At 46.4% G+C, this 18,459-nt stretch overlaps 2 protein-coding genes across 5 annotated transcripts in view; one reads left to right on the forward strand and one right to left on the reverse strand.

Annotated features, from left to right (window-relative positions):
• The first annotated feature begins 72 nt into the window (after positions 1–72).
• Positions 73–10,779, forward strand: Itgb1bp1 (integrin subunit beta 1 binding protein 1). Its single transcript, XM_047523503.1, has 8 exons — positions 73–230; positions 3,279–3,388; positions 4,478–4,579; positions 5,663–5,741; positions 7,405–7,541; positions 9,380–9,472; positions 9,929–10,078; positions 10,499–10,779. Exons 3-8 carry the CDS (start codon positions 4,508–4,510, stop codon positions 10,568–10,570), a joined length of 603 nt encoding a protein of 200 aa, XP_047379459.1. The 5' UTR covers positions 73–230; positions 3,279–3,388; positions 4,478–4,507; the 3' UTR covers positions 10,571–10,779.
• A 381-nt stretch (positions 10,780–11,160) lies between these two features.
• Positions 11,161–18,459, reverse strand: part of Asap2 (ArfGAP with SH3 domain, ankyrin repeat and PH domain 2) — a 126,975-nt gene continuing 119,676 nt past the window's right edge. For all 4 annotated transcript variants that reach the window (XM_047523497.1, XM_047523498.1, XM_047523496.1 and 1 more), the window contains 4 exons: positions 16,065–16,114; positions 15,621–15,712; positions 15,131–15,253; positions 11,161–13,569 (listed from right to left, as the gene is read on the reverse strand). In XM_047523497.1, the coding sequence (XP_047379453.1) occupies positions 13,495–13,569; positions 15,131–15,253; positions 15,621–15,712; positions 16,065–16,114 (340 nt within the window). In that variant the 3' untranslated portion in view covers positions 11,161–13,494. The remainder of the gene's footprint in view (positions 13,570–15,130; positions 15,254–15,620; positions 15,713–16,064; positions 16,115–18,459) is intronic.

An 18,459-nucleotide genomic window follows, 5' to 3' on the forward strand; every position in this document is an offset into this window, starting at 1 on the left:
GCCGGGTTTAGAGTTCCGCGCCGCGCGGAGCCCGGGAACTTGGGGCGGGCCTTGAAGTCCGCGCCTGCGCACCCCTCGGGGGCGGGGCCTGGAGGACGTGAGCAGGAGGACTGGAAAAGCTGGCGCTGGAATTAAAACTGGAGTAGCCGCGCGGGTGCTGGTGGCTGGTCGCTCCAATTCCAACTCTCTGCGAGGCGCAGGCGGCCCGGCGATGGACCCGCGGCCGCGAGGTGAGAGCCCGGGGGCTCGGGGTCGGGCTCTCGGGCGTTGGCGGGAACGCGGCGCGAGAGCGGCGCCGACCGTCGGGACGGATGGGTGGGGCCCTGGGAGTCCGTGGTGTCTTGGGGACCCGCCCTCGCCCGGCGGTCCTGTCTGCGGGCGCGCGGGCAGGGGAGCGGCTGGGGAGGCAGGATGCGGGCGGTCGATTCTGTGGTGCAGAGCAGGCGAGGGCGCTGGGGATGGAGCGCCGAGCTGCGGGCCGGCTCCGGGCCAGGTCCGCGGTGCCGGGAGCAGGGCGAGGCGTGAAGCCACTGCCTTCTCGCGCGTGCTCTTCTCCCTTTGCACGGCTGCATTGGGGCAAGGGTTGTGCGTTTACTGTTGCATCCTTTGCACCAGTGACTTGTGCGAGGCAGGTGGATGTCTAGAAAGAGCTTTGAAGCCAGCTTTGTCTGGGTCCCAAACTTGGCCTGCAAGCTTTTAGCCTGGTGACCTTGGGCACATCACTGGATCTCTTGGCGCCTTGGCGACCTCTTGTGACACGTTGTCCTACTACAACCGCAGTGGTCAGGTGTAGGCGTTAGTGGCTCTTGGTTAGCGCTTACCAGTTCTCAGATTCACGTAGTAAGTCCACTGTTGTGCAGTGGCTGTACAGAGAGTAACAGCCCTGTCTTTGGCTAGTTTGGAGAGAGTTATAAGTGGTAGCAGATTGGAATGCTTTGATTAGGTTTATGTTCAAGCTGCGGGTCCCTTAGCTCAACCTGGAGAGCCAAGGTTTTCTAGAAAAGAAGCAGCCTGAGATGAACCGTGAAAAGTAATAGCCAGTGACTAAAAGGTGAAGAACATTCTAGGTGAGAAAATGGGAGCAAAGCGTGGGAACACGGAGCACAGTGCTGCGGAGAACCAGGCCAGCTTTTGGCTGAGACATGAACTACACGTACATCCAGTCGTGGAATGGGTCATGGAGGTCCATGCAGGTCCTGATGAAGAACTTTGACTTTAGTCTCTAACTGTAGGAGACCAGTGGAAACATATCAGGCATGCTAGTGGTCTCAGATTTGTGTTTGAAAGAAATCATTTAAATCTTTTTGACTGAAGTGTGGTGGCAAGGAATCCTGTAGGACAAAGCCCCTTCTCCATGAAATATCCTCAGCAGGTTTGTGGATTCTTTTAGTTATATGCCAAAGTCTGTGTACTTGTACATTTTGGAGGCTGAGGATACACCACTTTCATCAGATGTTGAAAAATTCATTGTGTAGTTGTGTATACCAGTGGTCTAATGATGATGTGGGGCCTCTTCAGGAAGCTGGATTAGAGAATTCTGCAGGTGTAAACAAGGGATCTTGGTGCCTGATTGGATATGGGGGCAGAAGGACAGAGCGATAATTTCCTGAGAAGAGGGAGGAGCAGATCTGGAGGAGAAGATCATGTGTTCGGCTTTAGGCGTTTTTGCATTTAATGAGCCTGTGGAACATCCAAGTGACAATCAGTATCTTTGGCTTCATTTTTATACATGAGTAATTTAAAGACAAGAGTGCTTTTCTTAAGAGCATGCACCAAAATAGAAGCAGATGTCAGAGACTTTAATAAGTGCTTCCCCCCCCCCAAACTGGATTAAAGTTGAAAACCAAGTGTTCTGAAGTTGCAAAGGCATTATAGTGGTGCCTTCATAGAAATACGTGTATATTATGTAACGGGCTCTCATATCCATGGGTTTCATATTCTTGGATTCAGTCGACCCCAGATGGAAAATATTTGAAAAATATTGCATTTTACTGACCATGTAGACTTTCTTGTCATTATTCCCTAAAAAGTGTGGTATAACCACTACTCCCCTAGCATTTACATTATATTAGGCACTCTAAGTAATCTACAGATGGTTTAGCACCTACCAGGAGCAGGATAAACATTGGTTATGTGTAGGTACTATGTTGCTTTACGTAAGGGGCTTTAGCATTGAGGATTCTGGGATTCACAGGGCTCCTGTGTTTAAATGTTACATACCAGCATTTTATCCACTGGGTGGAGACCACTTACGTGTACTTGGTGCTGCTGCAGTAGCCCAGTTTTGTGTTGACCTGGGAATAAGGCTCTCCTGCCATCTCTCCCTTGCTGAACAGCTCATGCGATGGCAAGGCATCTTCTGCAGCTTCCTGCAATATCCATCTAACCTGGTTGTTTTGCTCTTGTCCCGTGCAGTTACTTTCCCACCCGTGGCCAGAGTAATTTTTAAAAACAAATCTAATCATGCCCCTTGACTGCCTTTCAAGGGCCTCTACCCTTCCTATTAAGCCCAAATCAAACCACATTGTTGGCATGCCCTGCCAGGCCTCCTGTCCCACACTCCTGCCCAGCCATGTTGGCCTCCCGCGGTCCTCACACCAGCACACTCTGGGGATCCTTGTGTCCACCTATCTATGCCCCCATGCCCGGCAGCATTCCCTCCACTCGCCAGGCTGGCCCGCCTTCATTCAGGCTTCACCCGGAGGGAGGGTGGCAAGTTGCAGGCAGTCTAGGCAACACAGTGAGACCCTGACTCAAAATAGAAATTTTAAAAGCCCATGCAGAGGGGCGCAGATGTAGCTCAGTGGTGGAGCATTCCTGGACCCAGGGTTCAACCCCCAGTACCCTAAATAAAACAGCCCCCTCTCTTCTCTGATCCCTTCCCCTCCTCCTTAACCTGCTTTAACTTTCCTCATAGGAATGATTGTTCTCTAATATGTTTTAAGTTTGTTTTTCTTGTTGGTCCATCTACTCCCTCTAAAAATACACCCCTTGAGGTCAGGGGCTTGACCTTCCTCTCTCGTATACCCCCAGCACCTACTAGCTGCTCACTGATCACCCAGGAATGAGTGAATGAATCAGATATTGCTGCTCCATAAATACAGCAAAGTATAGAAAGAAGTGGGTGATGAGCTGATCATAAAAAGCTTGGGCTCGGTGGTCAGATAGCCGGTGACCTAGTAAGTGGACTGAGACTGTGTCCCCAGTACAAAGGAACCTTATGCAGGACCAGGGCTTTTGTTTACCACCCTGATTTCCTCATCCTCCTCCTTCACCAGGCACACTGCTCCTCTGAAAAGACTTGACCACGTCAGAATGAAAGGAAGCTGCCGTGCAGACTGCTCTCTGTGGAGCCTTTGAAGACGATAAAGTACTGTTCAAGTCCATAGTAAGCACATTTCCTGTTCCTTTTGTAGAGATCAATTTTTGGTAAAAATATGTTAGGCTGTTTTATTCATAAATTCTCTTGAAAGTTGGGTCACAGTTCCCATATCCATAAAATAACAGATTATGTCCCTGCTTCCTGGAGCCCGAGGCAGTCTGTGGCACATAGCTGGCCCTTAGGACCATCCGTGAAGCAAATGAATGTGTCACAGGTTGCCAAGGTGATAGGCAGACAGTGTGGTTGGACTTCTGTGACCTGCAGCATCCTGCAGGCTAGCGCTCCAAGAAGAATGTCTGCGGTTAGGATGGGAAGATGTGTCTCACAGTTGCAAGGCATTATTAAAAATCTAGATAGGCAGGGGGGAAAGATCCAGGTAGCAAGACTTAAAGTTATCTCCTTGCCTGGCCTTACTGGAGTGTGGAGGTGAGGAGTTGGCAGCTAGGAACGTTTTCACATCAGCTTTTACTTAAAGATTTTTTTCCAGACTTCAAGAAAACACTCATCTCTGTGCTTTGTTTTAGTCCCACCAAATACAGAGTGTGAACCTGGTGCAGGGGCTGAATCCCAGCACCTTGGTGGTGAGCCAGTGCAGCTTGCGTTTTGAGAACTTGAATCAGCTGGAGTGAGGACTGAGCTTGAGCACCAGAGGACGTGGTCTTACCTATGTCTTATCTATGCTCTCCTCGCCTCCTTCTAGGACAGCATTTCTGCCTCATTTTATTGGGTTAGATTTGTGTGTGTGTGTGTGTGTGTGTGTGTGTGGTGCTGGGATTGAACTCAGGGCCTCACACATGCTAGGCAAGTGCTTTACCACTGAGCCACATGCCCCAGCCCTGGGTTAGATTTCTGTAATTTTTTTTTTAATGTGGTGCTGGGGTTTGAACCTGGGGCCTTGCACATGTTAGGTAAGTGCTCTGCCACGCAGCTACTACATCCCAGCACAGCTTTTGTTAATGCAATAGGAAAAAAAGGAATGAAAACAAAAACAAAGAGTATCCGAGGGAAAATATGTACGTTTTAAGTAAACTGGTTTTCACCTCTGCAGTGCTTAGAGTGTCTGATGTTGCTTTGCTAATGATATTGTTCTTCTAGGCTCTTCTCTGGATCACACTATGGTGAAAAATGTTTCGGAAAGGCAAAAAGCGACACAGTAGTAGCAGTTCCCAAAGTAGTGAAATCAGTACCAAGAGCAAGGTAGGGGACCTGGCCTGGAACCAAATCATAAAGCAGGGAGGAGTTTCTTCCCTGGAGCCGCACAGAAGGCTTTAACCATGTGGTTTCCCCACAGCCTTCCAACTGCTTGAAACTTCATGTCCTTTTCTGCATTGTTTTTGGTTTAATTTATTATGCCTTGATAGATTTTTCTGAAATTCTTAAATCCAGTAAACTAGATGGGACACAACTAGGAATGGTCTCATCGAAACAAACACTGATTTAAAATTCTTTTAAATAATGGAAATTGTAGATACTGAGGGGCGTCATCTCTTGAATTCTAGAGTTTGTTGTGGATATAACAGTGTTCGCATAGCAATGAACTTGGTTAATACCTGTATACGAGACTTTTTAAATGTAGTTTGTAGGTGTGCTTAGGTTCAATTTATGCAAAACAAACCTTTTGAATCAAAGTTTTCACAGATGTTATTTCTAAGGACACGAAGCATACCGAGAATAGGTGTGCAGAACAAACTACTTGTGTCTGGGAATTTTAAACTTTGGCCTAACGGCGTGTGGGTCAGTAAACCCTGATGGTGAAGGCCCGGCCTGCTGGTGAACCTGGTACTGCTGTGGGCAGACCCTATTGGGGACACCACATGAGGAACAAGGAGACTGGGCTCAAGACCCTAGGGATTTACTAGATGTGATCTGGGGTCAGTCACTTACCTCTGGCCTCTTTCCTTGTTTGTAGACAGGGACCTTCCTCCCTGCCTGGCTTTCCTGATGGGGTTCATTTTGGGTTCCATGGAAATACTAGGGAAGCAGGCTGCAGGTCTTCACGGAGGACGTACACGTCGGGCATCTGGGAAAGAAGGTAGAGGGAAGGCTTAGGCTCAGACCCAGATGTCCGGTGCTGTGGGATGAGCAGCTGCACTGAGGTGTGTTTTGACGTTGGCTGGAGAGTATGTCTTCAGGAAAATCTCTTCAGTCTGCTGCCTGAATCACTGACCTGATTTTATATGTGTCAGCTCAGCTTAATAATCTGAATATGTTTAGTAGTGACCTCAGAGAACCCAGGGCTTCTCACTGTGCAGGCTTCTTGACTGGCTCTCTGCTTTTCAGTCTGTGGAGTCCAGTCTGGGGGGCCTGTCCCGATCCAGCACTGTGGCCAGCCTTGATACGGACTCCACCAAAAGCTCAGGTGCGTGAAAGGGATGATCCCGCGTGTCTCTGGCCCAGTGTAGCGGGTCTCATGCATTTGCAGTTTTCTTCTTTCCTCTGCCATTTTTGGGGGGCATACTAGATATTGAACCCAGGGTGCTTTACCACTGAGCTACATGCCAGTCCTTTTTTATTTTTTGAGACCAGGTCTCGTTAAGTTACCTAGTACCTTCTAATTTGCTGAGGCTGTCTTCCGACTAGTGATCCTTTTGCCCCAGCCTCCCGAGTCACTGGGATCACAGGCATGTGCCACTATGCATGCTTCTTCTGCCCCTTTTGACTAGAGCTTAGAAATGGACCAGAATTTGCTGGGATGCAGTTTAGGGTGTGGCATGGTTGGTGAAAATGGCAACCCCGAGCTAGGCTCAGGCACATGTGCCGTGTTCTTGGTGGGACCAGGAGCAAAAATGTTTGAAAACATCCTGTGGCTATGATTTAGAAGTTTCACAATAGCTTTTAAAGGAATAGAATGGCAGAAAGTGGAGCATATTGGACTCACACTGTTTATGAGAACAGAACAAATGTACTGGTGATTAAATGTTAAGGAGCCATTTACCTTGTGGGCTACCTGAGATACACTAGCTCACGAAGGTAATTAAGGGTAGCATCTGTCACAGACCCTCCCAAACTCTTCTGCAGGTACCAGATAGTAGTTCCTTAGAAATCAAAGTGTGGCTCCTACCCAAGCTCTATAAATAAACTGGTGATTAATTGGAAATATTTACATTCATTTTCTTATCTAAAGCAGGGTCATAATCATAGACTAATTCATCTATAAAAGAGAATGTTATAAAGTCCAATATCTTTACTTCTAGATACTTTTAAATTTTTTAAAATGTTGATATCTTTTTATTACACAACACAATCTAAGAGTACTCATATAATATTTACTTAGCATGGCAGATATCATAAATCACTGTGGTCACTTGTCTTGGTTAGATTTTATAGCACACACCAGTTGCTGTAATAAGGGACTTCCTTGTCTGGCATTATTCCATCTACTTAAAAAAAAAAAAAAAGTTGGTCTTCTCTGACTGAGTGATAGAGAAAGAGCAGGTATCCTGAATCAGGAGAGAAAGTTAACAGTGAAGAGGGAGCAGAAACCAAAAGTAAGCATCATTATGCATTATAATCAATCAGCTGGGCAAAGTGGCACACACCTATAATCCCAGCTGCTCTGGAGGCTGAGGCAGGAGGATCATGAGTTCAAAGCCAGCCTCAATGACTTAGCAAGGCCCTCAGCAACTTAGCAACACCCTGTCTCAAAATGAAACATATAAAAAGGATTGGAATGTGGTGCAGTGGTTTAGTGCTCCTAGATTCAATCCCCAGTACCAAAAAATTAAAAAGTACTCAATCATTATCTAGTTGACATTTGTTTTTCCTATTCATTGCTTTGAAATGAAGGTCATCAATATTACTTTATTCCTATTATTGAGACCTTTATACATTTAGTACACTGTGAGTTGCTTTTAAGTTCTCCCTTATTACATCAAGAAATTTTGCATCTTGATATTTTGTAATTAAAGGTTATATTCCAATGAAAGTCTATGTTTGATTTGGGAAGGGACTGAGGAAATCCTGCAAAGCAAGTATTTCTTTTGAAGTCTCATCAGTACAATTTTTTTTTTTTCCACCTTTAGGACAAAGCAACAATAACTTAGATACCTGTGCAGAATTCCGGGTGAAGTATGTTGGCGCCATTGAGAAGCTGAAACTCTCAGAGGGAAAAGGCCTGGAAGGACCGTTAGACCTGATAAATTATATAGATGTTGCCCAGGTAAAAAAAAAAAATGTTTTTTTCAGTTTAAAGACCAAACTGGTGACATGGCTTTGGAGAATATGTTTGCTTTTGGTCATTGGATGGCACTCTTCTGTCTTCTGGTGAAGTCACGATGTCATCCTGGGCTGGAGCTCCATGGCCATGGTTGGTTCAAGATGCCTTGGAGATGGAGTTGCACAGAGACAGTTTCTCTCTTCACACAGAGAGCGTTTCACTTCCCTGGGGCAGACCAGCATCCTTGTTGAAATGAGGAACTGATGTCATGACTGCTTCTACCCTGTACATTTGTCTTTGAAACAGTCTGGCAGAACCTTGCCCCACAGAATGAGTTTCATCTCTTGGGAAACTAATTCATAGCACTGTTGACCTAACGTGTCTGCTTATTCATGCCCTGTTTCCAACAAGAATGGAGGTGAGGTGGGTTTCAAAAATAAATCCAAGAAGATTAAAAAATAATCATTATACAGGAAAATTAAGAATGAAATTGAAGATAAATCAAAGCTATAAAGTCAATGCATAAAATATTGTAAGATCTGTATACTCCTGAGGTGGGTGTGGAAGTGGATATAGTTAATCTTAAGTATGCACGATCTCTTTAATTACGGGGGTATTAAATGTAATGACTCATATCTTCATGAAAGTAGTTATTTCTGTCTGAATTAAATGAGTGAATCTAATTTGCCATTTAACAGAGAACTCTTAGTAGTCTGGGCTAATCCAATTAGTTATCCCAACATTTAGCTTGGAATTTAAAGTCATTCCAGCCAGGCACAGTGGCACATGCCTGTAATCCCGGTGGCTCCAGAGGCTGAGGCAGGAGGATCGTGAGTTCAAAGTCAGCCTCAGCAACTTAGTAAAGCCCTAAGCACTCAGTGAGATCCTGTCTCTAAATAAATAAAGAACTAGGGATGTGGCTCAGTAGTTAAACACTTTCAATCTCTGGTACCAAAAAAAAGGTAAGTTAAAGTCATTCCAACAAAGCATAAACAAGTAATCTCAATAAAGTATCATGTGGAAAGATTGCTAATGTTGCCCCTCAGACGTATGATAGGGTGATTTTCATTTCTGTAAGGACCGCTACATTTCTCATAGAGCCATAGAATTTTTGCTTGTTAAAATGCCATTATTGACAATAGCATTACTATTATTCCATGTTTTGGTCTTGGAATTGCTTTATACATACTGTGAGATATGAATACTCTAATATAACATCATGAGGGCCCAATAGTTAAGGTATTTGGGCAGTTTATTAACTATGATTCAGTCTTCTGCAAAAACATTTACAGTACAGAACATCTGCTGACAATATTTATAGAAGACAAATTAGGTGATAAAACCAGGGAAGTCTGTTAGGGAAGTCTTCAGGCATCAGGTGCTATTCCACTTATTTCTGAACAGCTCAGTTTTTGCTAACGTATTTTGTGAGCCAGGTATCTGTTCATTGGCAGCCTCTCCTGAAGCCCCAGGGTGTGGGAGAGCCAGATATCTTGCCATCTGGGTAGGAAAGAAAATGATGAGAAAGATGATTTCTGTGGCCTTCTTCCTCAGCAGTCCATGTCCTGACCCTGGTGAAAGCTTTTAAGTATTTTAAAACCTAAATCAAGACCTTCATTTTTCTGATGTAAGCATTCTAAGCTCATCAGCCTCTGTGGAGTACTCATTTGGAAATAGGGTTCACATCAAGACACAGGAATGGAAGCGTGTGTGGGAAGCAGACTGAGCTGAATTTGTGGAGGGCTTGGGGTTGTGATGACCAGATATTAAAAGTAACTCAAAAGACTTAAGGCTATAACATAATTTTAATGTGTATCATGCATTTTATTTCTACTTTAAAGCAAGATGGAAAATTGCCTTTTGTACCTCTGGAGGAAGAATTTATTATGGGAGTTTCCAAGTATGGGATAAAAGTATCAACTTCAGATCAGTATGTAAGTAATATCATTTATTAAGGAAAATTTTTTCAGCAAATAGGGCATTCAGGCCTTTCAGTTAGGTCTTCTGTGGGCAGAGTGGCTGAGACCCATTTCTTAGGGCAAACAGGGGCTTCCTTTGTATCTTCTGTGTATACAGTGCCCCCGCCCCAGGGTCCTGAGGCTTTTTCAACTTAGGATCCCGTATCATTCAAGAGTGCTGCCTAGGAAGCCGGGCACAGATGAGAGTGGAGTTAGAAGACCTCATTCCTGTCTCTGGTTTTGAGTTAGGAAGGTGTGATCCTGAAGGCGCACTGCCTCCTAACTCAGCACACCGGAATGTCCCATGGGGTGAGACACCACACAGCTGCTTTCTGCCAGATCCAGGGATCCTGTGTTCTGCCTGGGAATGTCATTAGAATTGAGGCTTTGAACACAGCCACGACCTCTCTGAAGGCCTTCTGGTCTCTGCAGGATGTGTTACACAGGCATGCTCTGTACTTAATCATCCGGATGGTGTGTTACGATGACGGCCTGGGGGCAGGAAAAAGCTTACTGGCTCTTAAGACCACAGATGCAAGCAACGAAGAGTACAGCCTGTGGGTCTATCAGTGCCACAGCCTGGTAAGACTTGAGTTATTCGCCAAGTGCACGCACCCGGGAAGCGTAGGCCAGCCAGGTGTCCAGGTGTGCCGCAGGCTGCTAGCTTATCTCTGGCAGCACCGGGAATCACCTGGGCCTGGACATAACATTTTGAGTAAACAGGAAGTAGATGAGGAAGAGTTCGTCCTGTCACCAGAGGCTCCCTCCATTCCTCTGTTTGGTCCTGCCCTGCTCTCAGGCCACAGCACCTGTTTACTGTCCACACTCCTCCAAGGAGGACAGGGGTCCCGTGTGTGAGGGAGCTCTGGGACGGGCAGGTGTCGAGGTGAACGTATGGTTGGGAGGAAACCGGTTTAACGGGTCAGGTGATGCCTCTGCTGGTTGTCAAGTTCAGGAAGCGAAGTGTGTGCTCCACTTACTGTACCCTCTCATGCAACACAGGAACAAGCACAGGCAATCTGCAAAGTTTTATCCACTGCGTTCGACGCTGTGTTAACCTCTGAGAAATCCTGAACTCTGCACTCACATGGAAGCCAACCTCACGAGTCCACCTGTCTCCTACATCATCTGCTTTCAGTCTGCAGTGCTGGACTATTGTAGGAGATGAGGTGGTGCCCTGCTCCATCTTCTTGAAGTGCAATGTCTACACTATTGATCATTTGTTTTTGTATTAAAATGTGTCATATTAAACAGTGAGTTAACTCTCAATGAAATGTCTACTTTCTAGGAGTAAAAGAAACCCCACTGGTCATTTTAGAATGCAAATCAGCTTAACACTGAAGTGTCGTGGAAGTTCCCTCTGAATAACATGGATGACACTGCCCCATGTGGCTTCCCTGTGACATGGTACCACTGGTTTGGAGAGGTAGGCAGAGCTCATGCTGGCTTGGAACAGTGGCACTGTCAACTTAAGACACACAAAGTGAATTTTCAGGAGTGTTGGCAAGATGATAGTGTTTATCTCAGAGTAAAGAGCACCTTAAAAGATTACTACTCATGCTAAACTTACTATGTATTTAAAGGATCTCAGGAATAGTACACTAATGTACTTATTTTTTAAAAAAGGACTGAATAACACTTTAAATATAAAAAATAAGACCACATCCATTTAAAATTACTTTTTATTTATTTTTCCAGTCAAATGACTAGTTAACAAGAAGAGTAAACTTTAATTAAACATGCTCTAATTATACATCACTGCATTAAGGACAATGAAAATAAGAATCAGTTTAGGTCATACAATATATACAGTTGCGCTGCAACTAGACTGAAGTGATCAAGTGAATGAACTGAATATCCTACACCTCAAAACAGCATTCTAGGCTGCGTGTCCATATCCACCCTTAACAGGCCACACAGGAACGACTAGTCTGTGCACCCGTGAGTCGCCACCCCAGGAGTTAGATCCAATGGAAGGTGGCATGCCAATTGCCAGAATCCTGCAGCTAAAGTTCATGAAACATAAACTTTAAATAGATATCTACAGTATTTTCCTTTCTCAATTTTTTTCTTTCTTTTTTAGAATTTGCAAACAGCAAATAAGTAGGAAAGGTTATTAGTAGGGAATTAATAGAATTTCTCCTCTCTCAAAAATACTATTAATTACTGCACAATAGCACCACCAAGTTGTAGACTGGAAAAAAATTTCCTAGGAATTCCTTTTGTACCAGTGAACTTGATGATTAGTTTGGGTTTGGAGATCAAATGTTCTGTGAATCAGCTCGATTACTTAGCCAGGTCCTCAGAGGCTGATGATAAGGTACAGATGCGGGCTATTACCCGGTTAGGAGACATAGTGCAGAATGCACCTGCTCCCCCTTAAATCTATGAGAGACCGGTTAAGTGAAGGGGCCAAACAACAGAATTAATAAGTACTGAAAACAGATGTAGTGCTTAAAAAAAGAAAAGGCTTTAATTACAGCTCAAACACGTTTTTGCCTGGAACGTTGAAAGGCAAAAAGCAACTGCTGTACAACATCACAACATTCTAGGTCATTCTGTCTGCCTTGATCAGAGCCAACAAAAACAATGCCAAGAAAAAAGGGAAGGAAGCAGACTCCACACACTAGAGTCTTGTATGAAAAGGACAAGCTGCTATAATCAAATGTACCACCGTAACAAACGCAACAGGAGCATTTGTGCCTTGCTTTCCAAGCCTACGGATTTATTCCTTTACTTCTGTTCCCAGCCCAAGTGGGCACCACATGTCTGTTTATTCGGAAAGAGTGCCAAAATTTCCAATATTCCTACAACGAATCTTATGATTTCTAAATAGAGGTATGACAGTCAAGTTCATTAAACTAATGAGTTTTGTTCTATCATGTACAACCTAATTCCCACCCCTTCCCCAAGTAGTGTACGTTTAGGAGTGACAAGATGGCCTTAGTAGAACTGGGAAGTTCTGGACAATAGGACTGTATTACCTGGGACCTACAGATTTCTGACATATGCTCTTGAGTACAAACAAATGGACAGGTTAAATTTCAAGACTTACAGTGTAACTACCATTCCTGTTGGCATATTATATAAATACAAGACACTAAGCTGCATGGATATCCTCGAGAGCTAGGAAGAGAAATCAGTGACACTATAGGAAAGAGCTGTGACCGTGGTTCTGTTCCAGGGTCTGAGCCACAGTATTCTACTTTCTGAGTGATAGGGGAAGTTGAAGGCAAATTCCAAAACATCTACAGCATAGAAGCTAGTTTAAAGAACTGTTTTGCAATCCATCATCCTTAGTTTTTAACCAAATTCAGGAAATGCAGTTTATATAACTTCCTGGAATGGAATGAATTGCTATCACCGTTCATTGTGATAACCCATCAGTAGTTCTGCTAAGTTTGTTCGTGACAGGTCATACACACATGCAGACGGTCATGACAGCTGCAACCTCACAGGTTAGGGCTAGAAAGTACAAGGCTAATGTGTACATTTCCAAGTTGCTTTAAATTGACATGGGGTGGGTTTCAAAAGAATAGGTGTCTTTAAAAGTAAACGGATGGTATTTTATGGAGAGTCCAGGACTTTTGAAGCCTAGTTTACTTGGCTTCCTAAAATCAAACTGTGCTATTGATCACAGCTCCAGAATCAGGCTAAGGAAAGCACGAATAATTTCCAATATTTTTCATTGAACATCTTTTTAAGTTAAGCAGTAGATGCATCCTACAGATGCAGGACCTTGGTTATGTACTTAAAACAACTTCAGTTCACCTTTTAAGAAGTTGCTTTTCCTAATAAAATTAGAGCATGTTTCATGAAAACTACAAATTATAAAAACAATTCACTTATATATAAAAATTGCCTTTGAGTTTTTAAAACTTAACAGAGAGAAAATGGGCTAACATACAATTCATGAAAATGGTTGTCTGGCAAATTTGGTACCAGTAATGAAACAAGAATATGGCTGTTAAGGAAAAGGCTTTTGTTCAGTAGCAGGTTTAGTCGGCAATAAAGTGCACAAATGATACCGGGAACGCCCCTTTGCGACTGGGGTCTCCTTCGATGTGTCCAATCTGAAATGAAAAAAAATTGGGACTGTTAGAAAAATTCCAAATTGAAAAGCCCTGGAAGGCCTCACAGCACTGGAAGGGGAGACCTGCGTTTGGGATGATTTCTGCCGCCAAAGCCTGCCAGGGTAGAGCAGCTGCGCTCTGCTGTCTTTTCCCTTTGGCTCCCCTCACGTCTGCAGCAGAGCGTGCCTCCCCGGCTCAAGGGGCCTCGGAGGACCCTCAGATGTGGGGGTAATGCCTGGGGGCATGTGGGGTGCTGCCTGATCCCCACACTCCCCACTTGTCTAATTTTTAGTAAATGAAGAAACTGTCAGAAGTTTGTCTCAACCTTTTTTACTGTTTGGTGCTGAGGACCAAGCCCAGGGCCTGGAGCATGCCCTACCACCGAGCTTCTGAAACTGGCAGAAGATTGTTAGCTGCAAAGTCATAGGATATGGACAAGGTGTTCATTTAAATTTCACCATGCATTTGTGGAAAGCTTCAATAAAAATCCCATTTTTTTTCACTCAGGGTAAATTATATAAATTAGACCCAAGAATGATTTCAACAATGTAAATTATGTAGGCAAATAAAAGCTTAGAAGAAAATTGTCAAAATATAAGTGGTGGATTCTTTCAGGGGGACAAGCTGATTGTAGGCAACATTTTCTTTCTTCATTATACCTTTCTACATGCTCCAAGGTTTTGGAGATGAACAGGCATTTTCCACATGGCTAAGCCAGTTGCCTGGTTGGAGTCCCATCCATATGGTGGGTTGTAGGCAGGGAGGGGACCAGACCAGAACTGTTTCCTTCTGCCTGCTGGTCCTCACAGCACTGGCTCCTCACCCAGCCAGCCACACCCTGGAGCTCAGGTGGAAACAGGGGGGAGCGCTGCTAGGGACGGCAACCAGGGCAGTGTCAAAACTCGCCGTGTTCGACAAAGCGAAGCAACTGCCCTGAACCGGCTCCAAGGCATCCGCTGAACTGTTGGCATCTGAGCCCAAGCCCCACTGCGTAACCATGGGGGCAGAGGCCACCTGGTACCTTATGCACTACTTCATCCCAGTTATGAATCCTCCCTGCTTCTGCAGGGGTCACCATGTCATCTTCCCACAGTGCTGTGGGTAACTCCCTCTCACCCAGTTCATAAATGGCAGTGTCTGAATTCCCAGTGCCCCGAGGACCTGTGCCCACCTGCCTGCACCGGGAGGCCTTGAGTGGCCCACAGCTCTTTCAGGACCAGCCCAGACCAAGGGGCTCTGCCCTTGAGGCCAGTCCCACTAGACATCTCGCTCTCGGCTGCTCTGGCCATGGGGATCCTAACCTGGAAACTCGAGGTTTCCAAGTACAGGTCCTCGGGTGTGCTGTGGAAACTGAAGCCCAAGTGGCCTGCCCACCTAACAAGACAGGAGTCCCCCAGGGATAAATGAGGCCCCTCAGAAGTGGCTGCCCACAGGGAATGACACCTGAGGGTGCTGGGGCCTATGGCCTGGCAGTAGCACCAGGGCACAACCACCGAGCTGAGCACCTCGCCTGTGAGCAGGCCTCTTGGGCTCCCAGGCCTCCCAGGCCCACCTGACTCACCCACCACTCCTGGTCCTCCTCCCCGTCCACCACAATCACGTCTCCCTCAGAGAAGGTGAGCTCGTCTGGGTTGTCGGCTACACAATTGTACAGTGCTTTGACCCGCTTGGGCTTCGACTTGGTCTGTGTCAGGAGAAGGGTACAGTTAGTGTGGCCAGAGGTCAAAGCTCTTGGGCAGAGACAGGGCCCCTGCCTCCCTCTAGTCTCTGGAGTCTTCTCCCCAGGCCTGGGAAGCCCACAGGGACCAAGGGGGCCTTTCTGTCCCAGGGCAGCTCAGGGGCCATGGAAAGAAAAGGGTGAGACCCCAGCAGAGTGGGGAAAGGAAGCAGCCAGGGTCTGGGATGGTGGTAAGGCTGTGCCAGGGCTGTGGCCAGAGGGCCAGGTCTGCCAGGTGCCCAGGTCATGAACCACCACCAGGAAGAAGTCTCAGGGGAGGTGGGACAGTCCTTCTGGCCAAAGCAGGGGCAGGAGAGCAGGCATGTCTACTTACCACTTGTGACTTCCTGGGCATGGGTGCAGGGGGCTGCAGCCCCACAGCATTGGACAGAGAACCATGAGCTTCTGTTCCACAAAGATCCACTGCTTTAGGGCCAAAATGAAACAACTTTACAAGATGCCCCTCAATTGCAACCACAAGAGGTAAACAATGACTCTAAGCCACAGTGTCATGTCTGAAAGCAGATTTCCTCAGCTGTAACATGTTGAGGGAAAAGTCCCCTCAAAGCTGAAGAACTTCCTGCCTTTACAGTGTGGGACATGGGAACATAAATAGGACCCAGGAAAGAGGAGTGGACCCCTGCAGCAGAAGGCCCAGGCCAAGCATGGGATGGCCGTAGGTGGAGGGCAGCAGGGCCCTGCTGGGGCTGACCCCCTGTTTGGAAATACCCCCCCCAGGTCAAACAGAAAGAAACCCAGCCCCCAATTAAATTATTACCAGGTCCTCTGGGCTGGCCTTTGTTGATCAGTGGGGTCGGCTTGTCAGCCCTACGAAGAAGGGGAAAAGAGAATTTACTGATACCTGCCTAGGTATCCTGGTTACCTGCCCAGCCTCATTCCCTTCATGAGGACACACCTGTGTTCAAGCTGAACCTTGAGCAGACTTCAACTGTCATTCAATTATTATTATTTTGGTAAAATGAAAGCCTAGGGAAAGTGCCAGATCCAAGGTTCCTGATCCTAAAACCAGGGCTCTTCCAAAGCACCTCTGTCCATGTGGGCCTGAGGCTAGAAGCTGGCCCCTAACCATTGGCTCAGTCCCTTCCCCGTTCAGGCCTTGTCCCTGCATGTGAAAGGAGGGGCCAGATCTTAGTCTCAGGCCCAGGTGGGTCTGCCAGGACCTGCCAAGCACCATGGTCGGCACTGTCATGCCCCCCACCCCTCCACGGTCCAGCCACTGGGAGCCAACATGGCAGAGGGGGTCTATCAGCGCAGACGGGCCACTGGCAGACCTGGGTAAATGGGGTGCTGAGAACTGGCATTTCCACCAGCAGGTGTAACACCAGATATCAATTCTCAAAATAAGGACAGGAGGCACAAGTCTGTGGAGGGCTGAGAGAGGAAGCCCAGCTCCGGCGGCAGGGGTCTGACTGCACCCAGCGCGGAGCCAGGCGCAGGAGGGGACAGGCGGGGCTGGAGCAGCAGGAGCGCCCGGGAGGAAACCAGAGGCTGCATTCTTTCCACGGCGCACTCATTTCCGTCAGAGGCTTCCTCTGCTGCCCGGGATGAACCCACCACGGGCACTGGTGTGGCAGTCTCAGAATGAAGGGGGAGTTTTGCTATTATTTTCAGAGACGTGAAGGGCCCACCCACCTGAGAGTCTCCTCATTTATCAGCTCAGTCTCTGGTGGTAAGTGTCTCTACACCATCGGCTGAGCGCCAAGGCTCATGGAGAGTGTGTGTGTGTGTGTGTGTGCGTGTGCGTGCAGGCTTTCTCTTGAAAGGATCAGATGGTAACAATTTTAGTCTTTGTGGATCACCAAGTCTCAACCATTCCACTCAACACACACTTCCCTAGGGGAGTCGGACTCTGAATTTCATAGAATCCTCCTGTGCCACAGTATTCTCCTTTAGATTTTTTTTAACCATTTACAAATACAATGGCAACCGTTAGCTTGTGGATCATGCAAAACAGGCAGAGTTTGCCAACTCCTGCTCTAAGAGGACAAGTGGGAACACCCTGATTGACACTATGGTCAAAATAACAGGTGGGGCGGGTGCTTCTTTTCCTGAGGATCTGAACCTGTCTTGGACGCCCGGACTGCACCTGCTTTATCTGCCCTGCAACTTCCCTTCCAACCATGTTGAGACCAGGAAGACCAGGGGAAGGAAACCCATTCACAACCACTAGCTAGGACTCTGTGGGAACCAGGAAAGCAGCTGGAAAGAACCACAGGACCTCCCTTGACAGCGGCCACTGCCCTCAGCACTCCCTACCGAGTGCCAAGAACCAACTGTTTCTTGTCCGGAACTTTTAAGACATGATTTGGCCTCTTAAGAGCACAGCAGCGGGGCTGGGGTTGTGGCTCAGTGGTACAGCGCTTGCCTGGCATGTGTGAGGCACTAGGTTCAAGTCTCAGCACCCCATATAAATAAATGAATAAAATAAAGGTCCATCGACATCTAAGAAAATTAAAAATTAAAAAAAAAAAAAAAAAAAAAAAGAGCACAGCAGCTTGGAGAGAGCAAACCAGAGGCCATTGCAAGGAAAAAGAAAGGAAATGACACAAGCCTGGGCCCTAACAAGACCCAGGAGCAACACAGCCAGTGGTCATTTGGTTAAGGCAAGAACAACAATGGTACTTGAAAGCATATTCATTACAGCATCATTAAGCAACTCGTTAGGAGTCTAACTGCTGCTTAAGAACAGAAAGGCAGGGCTGGGCATGGAGGCACATGCCTGTGATTCCAGCAATTAATTAGGGGAGGCTAAGGCAGGAGGACCCCAAGTTCGAGGTCAGCCTCAGCAACTAAGCAAGGCCCTAAGCAACTTAGTGAGACCCCGTCTCAAAATAAAAAATAAAAAGGGCTGGGGATATGGCTCAGTGGTTGAGTCTCCCTGGGTTCAATCTCTAGTACAGAAAACAAAACAAAAAACCCCCAAAGAATGGGAAGGCAGGGATGCACGTTACATTTTAGAAAGGTGTCATGCAAAGTAGCACTTTAAAAGTTCTGGAAGTATTCTGGTTAAAAACGGTAGCCTGCAGGTCTCAGGGGTAGCTCAGCGGTAGAGTGCAGGCTCTGGGTTACATCCCAGTAGCACTACCCACTGAAATACATTTACTTCCACTTCCTCCCAAGGAAAAGGACTAAAAACAAAAATTCAAACCAAG

This window comes from Sciurus carolinensis, chromosome 13 (assembly GCF_902686445.1).
Source record: "Sciurus carolinensis chromosome 13, mSciCar1.2, whole genome shotgun sequence".
In the NCBI taxonomy this organism is placed as follows: Eukaryota; Metazoa; Chordata; class Mammalia; order Rodentia; family Sciuridae; genus Sciurus; species Sciurus carolinensis.

What these genes read in the sequence shown, in the direction of transcription:
- Itgb1bp1 (XM_047523503.1), top strand. Translation starts at nt 4,508, where the DNA reads ATGTTTCGGAAAGGCAAAAAGCGACACAGTAGTAGCAGTTCCCAAAGT. An exon ending in AAATCAGTACCAAGAGCAAG is followed by an intron (nt 4,580 to 5,662) that starts GTAGGGGACCTG and finishes TCTGCTTTTCAG; the next exon opens with TCTGTGGAGTCCAGTCTGGG. An exon ending in TCTATCAGTGCCACAGCCTG is followed by an intron (nt 10,079 to 10,498) that starts GTAAGACTTGAG and finishes CATGCAACACAG; the next exon opens with GAACAAGCACAGGCAATCTG.